The sequence below is a fragment of the Mustela nivalis genome, assembly GCF_964662115.1.
Source record: "Mustela nivalis genome assembly, chromosome: 11".
NCBI lineage: Eukaryota > Metazoa > Chordata > Mammalia > Carnivora > Mustelidae > Mustela > Mustela nivalis.
Window position 1 is genome coordinate 41,379,931 of NC_139030.1, and position 16,850 is coordinate 41,396,780.

The 16,850-nt window shown below is 40.6% G+C and overlaps 1 protein-coding gene across 1 annotated transcript in view; it reads left to right on the forward strand.

The window, feature by feature from the left end:
* Nucleotides 1–16,850, forward strand: part of LOC309843473 (titin-like) — a 275,519-nt gene that overhangs the window by 199,866 nt on the left and 58,803 nt on the right. Inside the window, 28 exon segments of the mRNA XM_082688984.1 lie at nt 484–792; nt 921–1,069; nt 1,152–1,184; nt 1,277–1,406; nt 1,496–1,795; nt 1,897–2,214; nt 3,163–3,459; nt 3,572–3,871; nt 3,959–4,273; nt 4,370–4,518; nt 4,885–5,035; nt 5,125–5,406; nt 6,912–7,214; nt 7,735–8,037; nt 8,138–8,419; nt 8,509–8,808; nt 8,902–9,204; nt 9,302–9,610; nt 9,722–10,003; nt 10,112–10,411; nt 10,498–10,791; nt 10,874–13,840; nt 14,161–14,481; nt 14,582–14,866; nt 14,964–15,263; nt 15,558–15,860; nt 16,114–16,389; nt 16,493–16,792. Of these exon segments, the coding sequence (XP_082545110.1) occupies nt 484–792; nt 921–1,069; nt 1,152–1,184; nt 1,277–1,406; nt 1,496–1,795; nt 1,897–2,214; nt 3,163–3,459; nt 3,572–3,871; nt 3,959–4,273; nt 4,370–4,518; nt 4,885–5,035; nt 5,125–5,406; nt 6,912–7,214; nt 7,735–8,037; nt 8,138–8,419; nt 8,509–8,808; nt 8,902–9,204; nt 9,302–9,610; nt 9,722–10,003; nt 10,112–10,411; nt 10,498–10,791; nt 10,874–13,840; nt 14,161–14,481; nt 14,582–14,866; nt 14,964–15,263; nt 15,558–15,860; nt 16,114–16,389; nt 16,493–16,792 (10,161 nt within the window).

Below are 16,850 nucleotides of genomic sequence, written 5' to 3' on the forward strand. Positions count from 1 at the left end.
CTGAACATGTGCTTTGTTCAAGGTAGTGTGCTAGAGAGGAAGAGCGAGGGTTCAAAAGACTTTCTGTAATGGTAAAGCACTGTCAGAAACGTAAAGGACTGTTATGCATCGATCTCGTCCCTAAAGAGCATAGTTTGTGTTCCAAAGTTTACCAGCTAATGATGAAATCATTTTTTTTACTTTAAACTAAGGTTTTAGTAGAGAATATGACAGAGTCTTTTCAAAGTGATCTTAAAATAGCTTTTCACTATTTGTGTATAAATGCAACATATATCTATCTAGAGATCATGTATCGTCTTTTTAATCACAGTTAGTTGTTTGCTTATTTTGTTTTCACATTAATGCGAAACGAAAAGAGACTATTTCTTATATTCTCTGCTCTGGAAGGTAATTTATTCCTTCAGAATTCCTACTTTAGTATTTAGTAGATTAAATCTAGCATTCCATTGGCTTCAGAATTTGATACACTCTTCTTCTTCTTAGATCCACCTGGGCCACCTTCTTGCCCAGAGGTCAAAGATAAAACCAAGTCCAGCATCTCGCTGGCATGGAAACCTCCAGCCAAAGATGGCGGCAGTCCAATCAAAGGATACATTGTAGAAATGCAAGAAGAAGGCAGCACCGACTGGAAAAAAGTAAACGAGCCAGACAAACTGCTAACCACCTGTGAATGTGTGGTGCCAAATCTGAAAGAACTCCGCAAGTACCGATTCAGAGTGAAAGCTGTCAATGATGCTGGTGAGTCTGAACCAAGTGATACAACTGGAGAGATCCCTGCCACGGATATTCAAGGTACTCGTCCTTTATTGCATTTCTGTGTTCATTTGATGTAGTTATGAAAGTTAATATCCCGAAGATAGGTTGCTTACTTCTTTGAAAAAGGTATGCTAAATCCTGTTATATTATTCATGGTATTACAGAGGCCCCAGAAGTTTTTATTGACATTGGAGCACAAGACTGTCTGGTTTGTCAGGCTGGCTCCCAGATTAGGATTCCTGCTGTCATCAAGGGACGCCCGACACCAAAATCATCGTGGGAATTTGACGGAAAGGCGAAGAAGGCAGTGAAGGTAAGAAAAATCTAATTTTCTGTGTTTCCCACTGAATCACTCTAAGGATTATTAACACTACAACGATCTTCTTCTCTAACAGGATGGAGTTCATGATATACCCGAGGATGCACAGGTAAAAAGAAAAATTGAAGTAGTTCAGAACACAGTTGACTGCAGTACCGCTCTTATCTCATCCGATGTGTAACTACTATTCTCTCTGTTTAGCTGGAGACTGCTGAAAACTCCTCAGTAATCATTATTCCAGAATGCACACGATCTCACACAGGCAAATACAGCATCACAGCCAAGAATAAGGCAGGACAGAAGACAGCCCATTGCAGAGTCAAAGTCATGGGTAAGAAGGACTTTGAAAGTGACCATAGAATAAGAACAAATTATTTTAAACAAAGTGACATTGTTTATGTGGTGATTTGCATCCAACAGATGTACCAGGACCACCCAAAGATCTGAAAGTCAGTGACATCACAAGAGGTAGTTGCAGACTCTCATGGAAGATGCCAGACGATGACGGAGGAGACAGGATCAAGGGCTATGTTATAGAGAAGAAGACTATTGATGGAAAAGCCTGGACTAAAGTCAATCCAAACTGTGGAAGCACCACATTTGTGGTTCCTGATCTCATCTCTGAACAGCAGTATTTCTTCCGCGTACGTGCAGAAAACCGTTTTGGTATTGGTCCACCTGTGGAAACCATTCAGAGGACCACAGCCAGAGATCCAATATGTAAGTTTCTTTTTTTCCTAATATGAGATTAAAATAGTTCCTCAAATTTGAAATATATCATTATAAACAATGCTTAATACTTCCTTTACCTATTTTTAAAGATCCTCCTGATCCCCCCATTAAACTCAAGATTGGCCTCATAACAAAGAACACAGTACACCTATCATGGAAACCCCCAAAGAATGATGGGGGCTCCCCTGTCACCCACTATATTGTTGAGTGCCTTGCTTGGGACCCTACTGGGAAAAAGAAAGAAGCTTGGAAACAGTGCAACAAGCGTGATGTGGAAGAACTAGAATTTACTGTTGAAGACCTCGTCGAGGGTGGTGAATATGAGTTCAGAGTCAAGGCTGTGAATGCTGCAGGAGTCAGCAAACCTTCAGCCACTGTGGGCCCAGTGACAGTCAAAGACCAGACATGTAAGTCCCCGCATATTAACTGCAAATGTCCTCTCTAGGAACCTCTTGCTAGTAATTTAATATCAGTCCAGAGTAAAAAGAAAAATATCTGTACATCAGGAGGCTGTGTGAGTGGAATGTGAACACGGGCATATTAATCACTCTTTCCATCAACTTCTACTGAATTATCTTATTTCCTTACATATTAAACTTTTTCCTTATTTGAAAGGGATGACATTTGGAATTCCCATACTATAATTTTCTGCATGAGCCTCAAAAGGGGAAGTAAGCAAGCAGTTATTTTCTCAGCAAGTTCTGAACCCCATTTATCTTCCCAATCAAGTTTCTTTTTCTCTAAGAAAAAGATACATCCATTTTAATAGATAAATATAGACAAATATGGTAATAATTCTTCCTCTGTTATTGTTACGATCCCTGCTGCTTTGTGTTTGTTCAGTTCTTTCTTCTAAAATTAGGAGGGTTGTAGTCACTACCCTCTTTGCATGTTCTCCTACATTCATGGAAAATGGGAAGTTGCTTTGCCTCCACTAGTAGTTGTATTTCTTAGGGCATTCTCTCAGAATAAAAACTGTAAGTCCTCTCATAATTCTGCATATTTAAGAAAATATGCATCTATATTAAAGGGAATATCATGAAAGAACTCTAAACCTAGGCTATTGCAATCTTCACTTCTCTCTGCCCTCTATCAGTATCTACATGCATAATAATGCTCAATAAGGGAGAGGCAAGAGTTGATTATGTAGCCACATGTAGGTCCAATAAAGGATGATGACTACATATACCTGCTCTCCAAACTGGTATAAATTGAAATCAGATCTGATCTTCATATTGGGCTGGGCTAGGAAGCCTGCCTATAGTAGAGACAAATAGCTTTATAGGCACTGCAAACTCTAGTTTCTGTCCCTAGTGACCACATTGTTGTTGTCGTTGTTATTTTAAACAATCTAGGCCCACCATCAATTGAGCTAAAAGAATTCATGGAGGTTGAAGAAGGAACGGATGTTAACATTGTGGCCAAAATTAAAGGTGTGCCATTCCCGACACTGACCTGGTTTAAAGCTCCTCCGAGGAAGCCTGACAGCAAAGAACCTGTTATCTATGACACGCACGTCAACAAACTGGTAGTGGATGACACTTGCACCTTAGTTATTCCACAGTCTCGCAGGAGTGACACTGGCTTATATACCATCACAGCTGTGAATAATCTGGGAACAGCATCAAAGGAGATGAGACTGAATGTCTTGGGTAAAGATAGCACGGCTTTATTAAAACTACATGTTTGTCTGTTCCTATGTATATTATTTGGCTTTTAAACAATTCTTCTAATTTTTTTTTCTCCTTTTTAAAACCATTTTAGGTCGTCCTGGACCTCCAGTGGGACCAATAAAGTTTGAATCTATTTCAGCAGATCAAATGACATTATCTTGGCTTCCACCTTTGGATGATGGAGGGTCTAAGATTACAAACTATGTAATTGAGAAGAGGGAGGCTAACAGGAAGACATGGGTGCGTGTCTCCAGTGAACCTAAAGAGTGCACATACACAATTCCCAAATTGCTAGAAGGCCATGCATATGTATTCCGAATCATGGCCCAGAACAAATTTGGCGTTGGGGAGCCTCTTGACAGTGAACCTGAAACAGCAAGAAACCTCTTCTGTAAGTAGGACATGCTTTACATATAAAGTCACTCTTACTGTTGTTTTTTTATAATTTCTAGAAATCAATGTGATTTCTTTTCCACAGCTGTCCCTGGAGCACCAGATAAACCAACAGTTAGCAGCGTGACTCGCAACTCCATGACTGTCAATTGGGAAGAACCAGAATACGATGGAGGCTCTCCTGTGACAGGATACTGGCTAGAAATGAAAGACACCACTTCAAAGAGGTGGAAGAGAGTTAACCGAGATCCTATCAAGGCCATGACTCTGGGTGTTTCTTATAAAGTGACTGGTCTTATTGAAGGTTCTGACTATCAGTTCCGTGTGTATGCAATCAATGCTGCTGGTGTGGGTCCTGCAAGTCTGCCATCAGACCCAGTGACTGCTAGAGATCCAATTGGTAAGCCTTGAAACCACTCCTTTTTTTTTTTTTTTAACCCCACCCCAAAGTGCCATGGAAAAGTCAAGAATACTTATGTATACTGGTTTTTTCCAGCCCCTCCTGGTCCTCCAATTCCCAAAGTCACAGACTGGACTAAATCATCTGTGGATTTGGAGTGGTCTCCCCCACTAAAAGATGGAGGATCCAAAGTAACTGGATACATCGTTGAATATAAAGAAGAAGGAAAAGAAGAATGGGAACAGGTAGCTAACATTTGGCATTATGAAAATATATTATAAATAAGCAAAAAGTGTAGCTGTTATTCTGAATCACATTAATTTCTATTTGTAGAAATAAAAATACCTTTTTATTAAGAAATCAGAAAACAATTACAACTGAGAATCCAAACACCTGTTATGTCAAAAACTTAATCAAAAGTTAATATTGTTGTTATTAAAACACAATTCCTGGAAAGACATTTCATGCAGTGTTTACCTGCAATATCTGATCCCCAAAACCTAAATTGGCAACAATTTTCCCAGAGTAGTTAATTATGCTGTTGGTTAGACTTCAGAAAGCCATGAAAACAAGAAGCTACAAAGAACTGAATGCATGTAATCCTTCCCTAGGCTAAAGATAAAGAAGTGAGAGGAACAAAGCTTGTTGTGACAGGCTTAAAAGAGGGAGCTTTCTACAAATTCAGAGTTAGAGCAGTCAACATTGCAGGCATTGGAGAACCTGGAGAAGTCACAGATGTCATTGAAATGAAGGACAGAATTGGTAATTATTCACACTACTATTATTTTCTCCATATTTGTCTTTTGGATTGGGAATGAAAACCACATTTGTAATTTTCAATTGTGTTCCAGTGTCACCTGACCTTCAGCTAGATGCCAGTGTCAGAGACAGAATTGTGGTTCACGCTGGAGGGGTTATCCGGATCATTGCATATGTGTCTGGAAAACCTCCTCCAACTGTCACCTGGAACATGAATGAAAGAGCATTACCTCAAGAAGCTACCATCGAGACCACAGCCATTAGCTCCTCCATGGTCATCAAGAATTGCCAGAGGAGCCACCAAGGTGTCTATTCTCTTCTCGCCAAAAATGCAGGAGGAGAAAGAAAGAAGACCATTATTGTTGATGTATTAGGTATGTTGATGTATTAGGTAAACACCTTTAATTTGTCCATGCAGCTTTTTAAAATGACATTTTTACTTCATCTACAGCCAAGCTATGTTACAGTAAAACTGTTACAAATGTTTTGGAAAATCAGAAAAATCACCCACAATCCCACTGACCATTGCTAGTATTTAAAAATCTTTCCTCTTTTTTTTTGTCTTATACCTCTTTTAGATTGTTGTACTTCTATAAATACAGTTTTATATGTTGTCTTTTTATATAACATTAAAAAGTTGTGTTTTTATGTTATATAAAAACAAAGTTTTTTAAATAAAATTTTGTATATTGCCTTTTTATATGACATGCCACCATAAGCACTATGTTTTATATATTTTCTATAAAAGCAACTTTCCTGCACATGTACATGAATATCTAATAATTTACTAAGGTTGATCAGTTTCACATCATGAGAGTGTATCCTTTGCTAATTATCATGACAGAGCAAAACTCTCTGCGGAGGGTTTCGGTATTCTAATTGAACAGCAGGTGATGGGTATTAAGGAGGACATGTGTGATGAACATTAGGTGTTATACACAACTAAAATGAACCATTGAACACTACATAGAAAACTACGTACTATATGCTGGCTAGCTGAACATAATAAAAAAAGCATGATATTTGATTATCAATATTACATTTCTAGTCACTGAATAGAGGTGAACTCTACAGGTTTTCATGCCTCTTGCTGGCTGCTTTATGCTAGTGATTTGCTCAGAAAGTAAACCCCTCCCACTCAGATTTCACTCCTATCATGTCTCTAGGCACAACCATATTCCAAACAATGAGTTTTTATGTGAAAATAACTGGTTCTCTACTGAACATAATTAATGATATGTAAACATACTATGTTTTCATTAATGAAAAAGGCATGAGGGAAAAGATCTCATTGACCCAACAGTCCTACAAGCTTTTAGGTTGGTTTCAAGCTCTTCAACACCCATTATTTTAACTTGAGAACCAGTACACTTTCAAGGTTGAATTCCAGCCCTCTCAGAGGGCCTTCTGAGATTTGGGAATTCCTGTGCTCCTTATTGATTTACTAGTCACCTAGAAAAAGCTCTCTCTCTCCCTTTCCCTTCTGGAGAGTAAACTAGACAACAGAAAGTAGCCATGCCACCACTCACCCCTTCTCCTGTCTCCTTCTGTGCATTCTCCTTCTAGCAGCTCCCTATCTGACTTACAAATTACAAAAAAAAAGTATAAACATACATATATAAATACCCATATGTTATATGTTATATATATACACACACATCACTATTCCTTCAGCTTCTACTAAAACAGTGGCAAACAGTAATTATAAACATATTTCATTTAAAAATATGAATATAGATACCATGGAGAAGAAAAAAATCAATAGCCATGAAATCTTATTCATAGCAGTTTTGTTTTTTTAAACACAGAGGGTAACAAATGTTGAGCCTGGTTGTTCACTGAAAACAGCCAGCTAGAAATTGTCTCCTCTTTTTCCCAGATGTGCCAGGTCCTGTTGGAACACCCTTCCAGGCTCACAACCTAACCAATGACTCCTGCAAACTGACATGGTTTTCTCCAGAAGATGATGGAGGCTCTCCAATCACCAATTATGTCATTGAGAAGCGTGAATCTGACCGCAGAGCATGGACCCCAGTGACATACACAGTTACCCGACAGAATGCTACTGTCCAGGGTCTCATTGAAGGAAAATCCTACTTTTTCCGAATTGCAGCCGAAAACAGTGTTGGCATAGGCCCATTTACTGAGACACCAACTGCTCTTGTCATCCGAGATCCAATAAGTAAGTGAAATTTAAAACAATTTCATCCTTAATCACTTCTTCATTCATTTAGGAAAAGAGGATGGTGAGAATATGTGTACCGAGACTAAACATTTCATTCCCTTGAAAGCATTGAGTAGACAAATGCTCAAAGCGTCATGTTGGTAGTATTTGAATGTGATCGTGAGAGACATTATGGGAATATAGGAGTCTTCCAATTCCTCCATGGATACTACACTATTTTTTTTTTAATTTTCCACTTACTGTCATGAATATGAAAATAATATCCCAACTCTGGAGAACTTTCTTAAATGATCTGGCCTCAACAAACATCTATTTCCTCATCTATCAGAGAAAATTAGACTGGGTGGTGTCTTTTTTAACTCTAATAGTGCTATGGTGAGAACTTTCTGTTACTTATCAAAGCAAATAATTCAACGTTTAAGTGCAGTCCTCCAAGAGTATCATTTACTATTTACTATGATTTACTGCATTTTTAACATGACCTTTTCTTCATTGTAATTCTGTATTTTACTTGCAGCTGTACCAGAGCGTCCTGAAGACCTGGAAGTCAAAGAGGTTACTAAAGATTCTGTTTCCTTGACTTGGAATCCTCCTAAGTATGATGGTGGATCAGAAATTATCAACTATGTCCTAGAAAGCCGCCTCATTGGAACTGAGAAATTCCACAAGGTTACAAATGACAACTTGCTTAGCAGAAAATACACTGTGAAAGGCTTAAAAGAAGGTGATACCTATGAGTATCGTGTCAGTGCTGTGAATATCGTGGGACAAGGCAAACCGTCATTTTGTACCAAGCCTATCACTTGCAAGGATGACCTGGGTATGTGTCGAATGCAATTCATGCTCTGAAAACTTGTACACTTACAGATTTGCCATAAGACATCAGTAAAACTGACTTGCCTGTATAATTACAATTTCAGCTCCTCCAACCCTTGACCTCGACTTCAGAGATAAGCTCACAGTTCGGGTTGGTGAAGCTTTTGCTCTCACTGGCCGTTACTCAGGCAAACCAAAGCCTAAAATTACTTGGTTCAAAGATGAAGCTGATGTGCTGGAGGATGATCGCACCCAGATAAAGACCACTCCAACAACACTTGCTCTAGAGAAGATCAAGGCCAAACGTTCAGATTCCGGCAAATACTGCGTGGTTGTGGAGAACAGTACAGGCTCCAGGAAAGGATTCTGTCAAGTCAATGTTGTTGGTAAGTATTCTTTAGCAAGAAGAATAGATATTCTGTTCTTTCCAAAGAAGAATGGGCAATTACATTTTGGTCTGTGTTTTTTTCTGCAGACCGTCCTGGACCACCAGTAGGACCAGTTATTTTCGATGAGGTGACCAAAGATTACATGGTTATCTCTTGGAAGCCACCTTTAGATGACGGAGGCAGTGAAATTACCAATTACATTATTGAGAAGAAGGAGGTGGGCAAAGACATTTGGATGCCTGTGACATCTGCAAGTGCTAAAACAACATGCAAAGTTTCTAAACTCCTTGAAGGAAAAGATTATATTTTCCGGATATATGCTGAAAACCTATATGGAATAAGTGATCCTCTGGTGTCTGATTCAATGAAAGCCAAAGATCGTTTCAGTACGCATTACATTTCCTTTTAGTGATTCTGTGTTGAATATTGTTAGTAGGGAAAATGACATTTCTAACACGCTCTGCTAATGTTTGTCATAGGGGTTCCTGATGCACCAGAGCAGCCCATTGTCACAGAGGTTACCAAAGACTCTGCACTAGTAACCTGGAACAAGCCAAATGATGGAGGAAAGCCCATCACAAACTACATCCTGGAAAAGAGGGAAACTATGTCAAAACGATGGGCTAGAGTTACCAAAGAGCCCATCCATCCATACACTAAATTCAGGGTTCCTGATCTTCTAGAAGGGTGTCAGTATGAATTCCGAGTTGCTGCAGAAAATGAAATTGGTATTGGCGATCCAAGCCCACCATCCAAACCCGTCTTTGCTAAAGATCCAATTGGTACAATATTAAACATTCATTCTGTCTTCACGTTATCCAACTTTGTTTGCAGCTGTGTTCTAACTCCTTTTTGTTTGTTTTTCCTTTTATTACATAGCTAAACCAAGTCCACCAATTAATCCTGAAGCAATTGATACAACGTGTAATTCAGTTGATCTAACCTGGCAGCCACCACGCCATGATGGCGGGAGCAAGATTCTGGGTTATATTGTTGAGTACCAGAAAGTTGGAGATGAAGAGTGGAAGAGAGCTAACTACACTCCTGAGTCATGTCCTGAGACTAAGTATAAAGTCACCGGTCTTCGGGATGGTCAAACCTATAAGTTCAGGGTATTGGCAGTCAACGAAGCTGGTGAATCGGATCCAGCTTATGTTCCCGAGCCAGTGTTAGTAAAAGACAGACTTGGTGAGTAAAATCATCTCAGCTATAATAGCAAAGAAGAAAGATGTCTCTTGGTATATGCTTCGTTGTAAAATACATAAATCAAATCTGAAAGTAATATTTGCTTTATTCCAGAACCCCCAGAGTTGATTCTTGATGCCAACATGGCAAGAGAACAACACATAAAGGTTGGTGATACTCTAAGACTTAGTGCTGTCATCAAAGGTGTGCCATTCCCAAAAGTAACTTGGAAGAAAGGAGACAGAGAAGCTCCAACTAAAGCAAGAATCGATGTTACTCCAGTTGGTAGCAAGCTTGAAATTCCTAATGCTGCCCATGAAGATGGTGGAATTTATTCTTTAACAGTGGAGAATCCAGCTGGTTCAAAAACTGTCTCAGTAAAAGTCCTTGTATTAGGTGAGAATTTTCATACTTATGTATTTAATGTAATAACATAATAAAAATAAATTTTGATACATTTTGAGCTAAATCACTTATTATAACTTCATTATTTAACACTTTCAGATAAGCCGGGGCCACCTAGAGATCTGGAAGTCAGTGAAATTAGGAAAGACTCTTGTTACCTTACTTGGAAGGAACCACTGGATGATGGTGGTTCTGTTATTACAAATTACGTGGTTGAGAGGAGAGATGTTGCCACCTCCCAGTGGTCACCTCTTTCAGCTACATCCAAGAAGAAGAGTCACATGGCTAAACACCTTACTGAAGGCAATCAGTATCTCTTCCGGGTAGCTGCTGAGAACCAGTATGGACGTGGTCCTTTTGTTGAAACACCTAAACCCATCAAGGCTCTGGATCCTCTCCGTAAGTTGCTTTCTCTGGATACAGAGGTTTTCTCTGATTATCTCTGAGAATATTATTCACTCATCATAACTTCTTCTTTTGAAAAGATCCCCCAGGGCCACCGAAAAACTTACACCATGTAGATGTCGACAAGACTGAAGTCTCACTTGTTTGGAATAAGCCTGATCGTGACGGTGGCTCTCCAATCACTGGCTATTTGGTGGAATATCAAGAAGAGGGCACCGAAGACTGGATTAAGTTCAAGACTGTGACAAACTTAGAGTGTGTTGTTACTGGACTGCAGCAAGGAAAGACCTATAAATTCCGCGTAAAAGCTGAAAATATTGTGGGTCTTGGTCTCCCTGACACAACTATCCCAATAGAATGTCAGGAAAAACTAGGTAACTTTTGGACTGGCATTATTATTTTTTTAAATTCATATTGTGAAAATCAACATCTAATTTTCTTATGTTCACTTTCCAGTGCCTCCATCCGTGGAACTAGATGTGAAATTAATTGAAGGCCTTGTGGTAAAAGCTGGAACTACAGTCAGGTTCCCTGCCATCATAAGAGGTGTACCCATTCCCACTGTCAAGTGGACAACGGATGGGAGTGAGATCAAAACAGATGAACACTACACAGTTGAAACTGACAGCTTCTCATCAGTACTTACTATTAAGAACTGCTTAAGGAGAGACACTGGGGAATATCAAATCACAGTTTCCAATGCAGCTGGCACCAAAACAGTAGCTGTACATCTTACTGTTCTTGATGTTCCTGGTCCACCAACAGGTCCTATTAATATTCTGGATGTAACCCCAGAATATATGACTATCTCATGGCAGCCACCAAAGGATGATGGAGGAAGCCCTGTGATAAATTATATTGTTGAGAAACAAGATACAAGGAAAGGCACATGGGGGGTTGTCTCATCAGGAAGCAGTAAGACAAAGCTGAAAATCCCACATCTGCAAAAAGGCTGTGAATATATTTTCCGAGTTAGAGCAGAGAATAAGATGGGTGTTGGTCCTCCCCTTGACTCCGTTCCTACTGTTGCTAAACATAAGTTTAGTCCTCCATCTCCTCCTGGTAAACCAGTGGTTACTGATATTACCGAAAATGCTGCAACAGTGTCTTGGACGTTGCCAAAATCTGATGGTGGCAGTCCAATAATTGGTTACTATGTGGAACGTCGAGAAATAACTGGCAAATGGGTGAGAGTCAACAAAACACCCATACGTGACCTGAAGTTTAGAGTGACTGGACTGTATGAGGGAAATACATACGAGTTTAGGGTTTTTGCTGAAAATCTTGCAGGACTAAGCAATCCATCACCAAGTTCCGATCCAATAAAAGCTTGCCGGCCCATCAAACCACCTGGACCACCAATTAATCCTAAACTGAAAGACAAGACCAAAGAAACAGCTGACTTGGTGTGGACAAAGCCTCTCAGTGATGGTGGCAGCCCCATTCTAGGCTACGTAGTGGAATGTCAGAAACCTGGTACAACACAGTGGAATAGGATTAATAAAGATGAACTCATTAGGCAGTGTGCCTTTAGGGTACCTGGACTAGTTGAAGGAAATGAGTACAGATTCCGTATAAAGGCAGCTAATATTGTGGGAGAGGGAGAGCCAAGAGAACTAGCAGAATCTGTGATTGCAAAAGACATCCTTCATCCTCCAGAAGTAGAACTTGATGTTACTTGTCGTGATGTTATTACCGTTAGAGTGGGCCAAACTATCCGCATTCTTGCTCGAGTCAGAGGCAGACCTGATCCAGAAATAACTTGGTCCAAGGAAGGCAAAGTATTGGTTCGAGAAAAGCGGGTTGACATAATTCATGATCTACCTCGTGTTGAGTTACAGATTAAAGATGCTGTTAGAGCTGATCATGGCAAGTATATTATCTCAGCCAAGAATACCAGTGGGCATGCCCAAGGTTCCGCCATTGTTAATGTTCTTGACAGACCTGGGCCTTGCCAGAATTTAAGGGTTAGCAATGTAACCAAAGAAAACTGTACAATTTCTTGGGAGAACCCACTAGATAACGGTGGCTCAGAAATAACAAATTTCATAGTAGAATACCGCAAACCAAACCAGAAAGGCTGGTCAATTGTTGCTTCAGATGCCACTAAGCGATTAATTAAGGCCAACCTCTTAGCCAACAACGAATACTATTTCCGAGTCTGTGCAGAGAATAAGGTAGGAGTTGGTCCAACCATTGAAACAAAAACTCCAATTCTGGCTATTAACCCTATTGATAGGCCAGGCGAGCCTGAAAACCTTCACATTGCAGATAAAGGAAAGACATTTGTCTATCTCAAGTGGCGGCGGCCAGATTATGATGGTGGTAGCCCAAATCTGTCCTATCACGTTGAGAGGAGGCTGAAGGGCTCCGATGAATGGGAAAGAGTGCATAAAGGAAGCATTAAAGAAACCCATTACATGGTTGACAGATGTGTTGAAAACCAGATTTATGAGTTCAGAGTGCAAACAAAGAATGAAGGTGGGGAAAGTGACTGGGTGAAGACAGAGGAAGTTGTTGTGAAGGAAGACTTACAGAAACCAGTACTTGATCTGAAATTAAGTGGTGTGCTAACTGTCAAAGCAGGGGACACCATTAGACTTGAGGCAGGTGTTAGAGGCAAACCATTCCCAGAAGTTTTATGGACCAAGGACAAAGATGCTACAGACTTAACAAGATCACCAAGGGTCAAGATTGATACTAGTGCTGATTCATCCAAATTTTCTCTTTCTAAAGCAAAGCGAAGTGATGGTGGTAAATATGTAATTACAGCAACTAACACGGCTGGCAGTTTTGTGGCCTATGCCACTGTCAATGTTTTAGATAAGCCTGGTCCTGTAAGAAATCTGAAAATTACTGATGTGTCCAGTGATCGGTGTACTATTCGCTGGGATCCACCAGAGGACGATGGTGGCTGTGAAATCCAAAATTATATTCTAGAAAAATGTGAGAGTAAGCGAATGGTTTGGTCTACCTATTCTGCTAATGTCTTAACACCCAGTGCTACAGTAACACGTCTCATTGAAGGAAATGAATATATTTTCAGAGTCCGTGCAGAAAATAAAATAGGCACAGGGCCTCCAACAGAAAGTAAACCAGTCATTGCAAAAACCAAATATGATAGACCTGGTCGCCCAGATCCTCCAGAAGTCACCAAAGTAAGCAAAGAAGAGATGACTGTGGTTTGGAATCCACCTGAATATGATGGTGGAAAATCCATCACAGGGTACTTTTTGGAGAAAAAGGAAAAACATTCAGTACGATGGGTCCCTGTTAACAAGAGTGCAATCCCCGAGAGACGTCTCAAAGTACAGAACCTCCTCCCAGGACATGAATATCAGTTCCGTGTCAAGGCAGAAAATGAAATTGGAATTGGAGAACCAAGTTTGCCCTCAAGGCCAGTGGTGGCAAAAGACCCCATAGGTATGATGTTCTTTTTTCTAATATCGCAGCAAATCTTAATCCCAAACACAGAAGTATTAGACAAATAAGTTAAATCCATGACTTCAAAACTTTAGCCAATACTCTTCCAAGTAGATCTTTCACCAAATCGCCTAAAATGTACAAACAATAGTAGATTCTAAATTTATAAAGGGTAATAAGGACTCAGTGATTGAGCAGTTGAATATCCTATCTTTGATTAACTGAAAATGGACGACTTTATAATATAAATTACACATTGGAGTATCACCAGTTAGAGTTAATGAAGGGTATATTCATTCTTATATATTTACTATTTTCAGAACCACCTGGTCCACCAACCAATCTCAAAGTGGTCGACACAACCAAAAGTTCCATAACTCTTGGATGGGGAAAACCAGTGTATGATGGTGGCGCGCCAATAATCGGATATGTTGTGGAAATGAGACCAAAACGAGAAGATGCATCTCCTGATGAAGGTTGGAAAAGGTGCAATGCTGCTGCACAACTTGTTCGCATGGAGTTCACTGTTACCAGCTTAGATGAAAACCAGGAATATGAGTTCAGGGTGTGTGCCCAAAACCAAGCTGGCATTGGGCGCCCTGCTGAACTAAAGGATGCTATTAAACCTAAAGAAATCCTCGGTGAGACCCTATTTTGTCCTAGAATTCATTCACTCTACACTTCTTGCATGATTTCCCCACATTCCAAAAAGTCAACTAATGGTTTTCATATCATTTGCAGAACCTCCGGAGATTGATCTGGATGCCAGCATGAGAAAACTGGTCATAGTGAGAGCAGGATGCCCTATCCGACTATTTGCCATAGTGAGAGGACGACCTGCTCCTAAAGTCACTTGGCGAAGAGTGGGTATTGACAATGTGATCAGAAAAGGACAAGTTGATCTGGTGGACACGATGGCCTTCCTTGTCATCCCCAATTCCACCCGTGATGACTCAGGAAAATATTCCTTAACACTTGTGAACCCAGCAGGAGAAAAGGCCGTGTTTGTGAATGTCAGAGTATTAGGTGGGTTACTAACAAGCTCCTTCTTCCCCTTCGAAAACACATTAGTTAAGAAGAAGGCTGAAGAGACCTGTATATCTGATTTTGTGGCTCTTTGCAGATACTCCTGGACCTGTGACTGATTTAAAAGTTTCAGATGTCACTAAAACATCATGCCACATTTCCTGGGCCCCTCCTGAGAATGATGGTGGGAGCCAAGTGACACATTACATTGTGGAGAAGCGTGAGGCAGAAAGAAAGACGTGGTCAACAGTTACCCCAGAAGTCAAGAAAACGAGCTTCCAAGTCACCAACCTTGTCCCTGGGAATGAGTACTTCTTCAGAGTCACTGCTGTCAATGAATATGGCCCTGGCGTGCCAGCAGATGTCCCCAAACCAGTGCTTGCATCAGATCCTCTGAGTAAGGACCGTCCTTTTTCCTCCTTTTCACTCCAGTCTCAAGATACTGAAACACGTTCATCTACCACACCAAAGGGCTTTAATTTGTAGAAACCCAAACAGGACAAATAAATCTCTCACTCACTCATTGAAGAGTGTTTTAATCTGCCCCAACTTGTACTTCCCACGTTCAACACACTGAGCTCCAGTTTCCAGATGCTTCCAAGCAAGCAGCATACTCAAACATTTATGTAGAGTAAAAAGGGATGGGATTAGTGTACCTGGACAGTTTTTCTGAATCCCATTTTTCTTCTAGGTGAGCCAGATCCCCCAAGGAAACTAGAAGTTACTGAAATGACCAAAAACAGCGCTGTGTTAGCCTGGTTACCTCCCCTGCGTGACGGAGGTGCCAAAATCGACGGCTACATCATCAGTTACAGAGAGGAGGAGCAGCCTGCAGACCGCTGGACAGAGTACTCGGTGGTAAAAGATCTCAGCCTTGTCGTCACTGGCCTAAAGGAAGGAAAGAAGTATAAATTCAGAGTAGCAGCCAGAAATGCCGTTGGAGTTAGTTTGCCAAGGGAAGCAGAAGGAGTATATGAAGCCAAAGAACAGCTGTGTAAGTGGTCACCATCTCCTTTTATCATGTGATAAAAGTCCATGAGAATTTTCTTCTCACAATAGACTGGACTCTCATATTTTCTCTTTGGCTCAATCTTATTCTTCTTCAAAAATACTAGTAGCTGTAATGCAGTCATGAGCTCGAAGCCATTAATGGGTTGCCACCCACAGTCTGAGAAACACTAGTAAAGCTCCCATCAGAGGAACTCTAGCCTCCCCGCAAACTTAACGAATTTTCGTTTTACTTTTAGTGCCTCCAAAGATCCTTATGCCGGAGCAAATTACTATTAAAGCTGGGAAGAAACTCCGAGTTGAAGCCCATGTGTATGGAAAGCCTAATCCAGTCTGTAAATGGAAAAAAGGAGAAGATGACGTCGTCACTTCCAGTCACCTGGCGGTGCATAAAGCAGACACCTCTTCCATCCTGATCATAAAGGATGTTACCAGGAAAGACAGCGGGTACTACAGCCTCACTGCAGAGAACAGCTCTGGGACAGATACTCAGAAAATCAAAGTTACTGTCATGGGTAGGTTAAGCTTTAGACAAATGGTTACCTAGATATGACAATCAGAAACATTTTCTTCTTTTCAAATCCCTGTTCTTATATTTCTTTCTCTTGGTTTCTGAAGATGCTCCTGGGCCCCCTCAGCCCCCATTTGACATTTCTGAGATAGACGCTGATGCTTGCTCCCTGTCGTGGCACATCCCTCTGGAGGATGGAGGTAGTAACATCACCAATTACATAGTGGAGAAATGTGACGTGAGCCGAGGCGACTGGGTGACGGCTCTTGCCTCAGTGACAAAAACCTCCTGCAGAGTTGGAAAACTGATCCCAGGACAGGAGTATATCTTCCGGGTCCGTGCCGAAAATCGATTTGGCATTTCAGAGCCTCTCACATCTCCAAAGATGCTGGCTAAGTACCCATTTGGTAGGTTTCTTTCAGGGAGGGAAAAAAAAAAAAAAAAGTTGTTTTCTTTCCGGTCTGT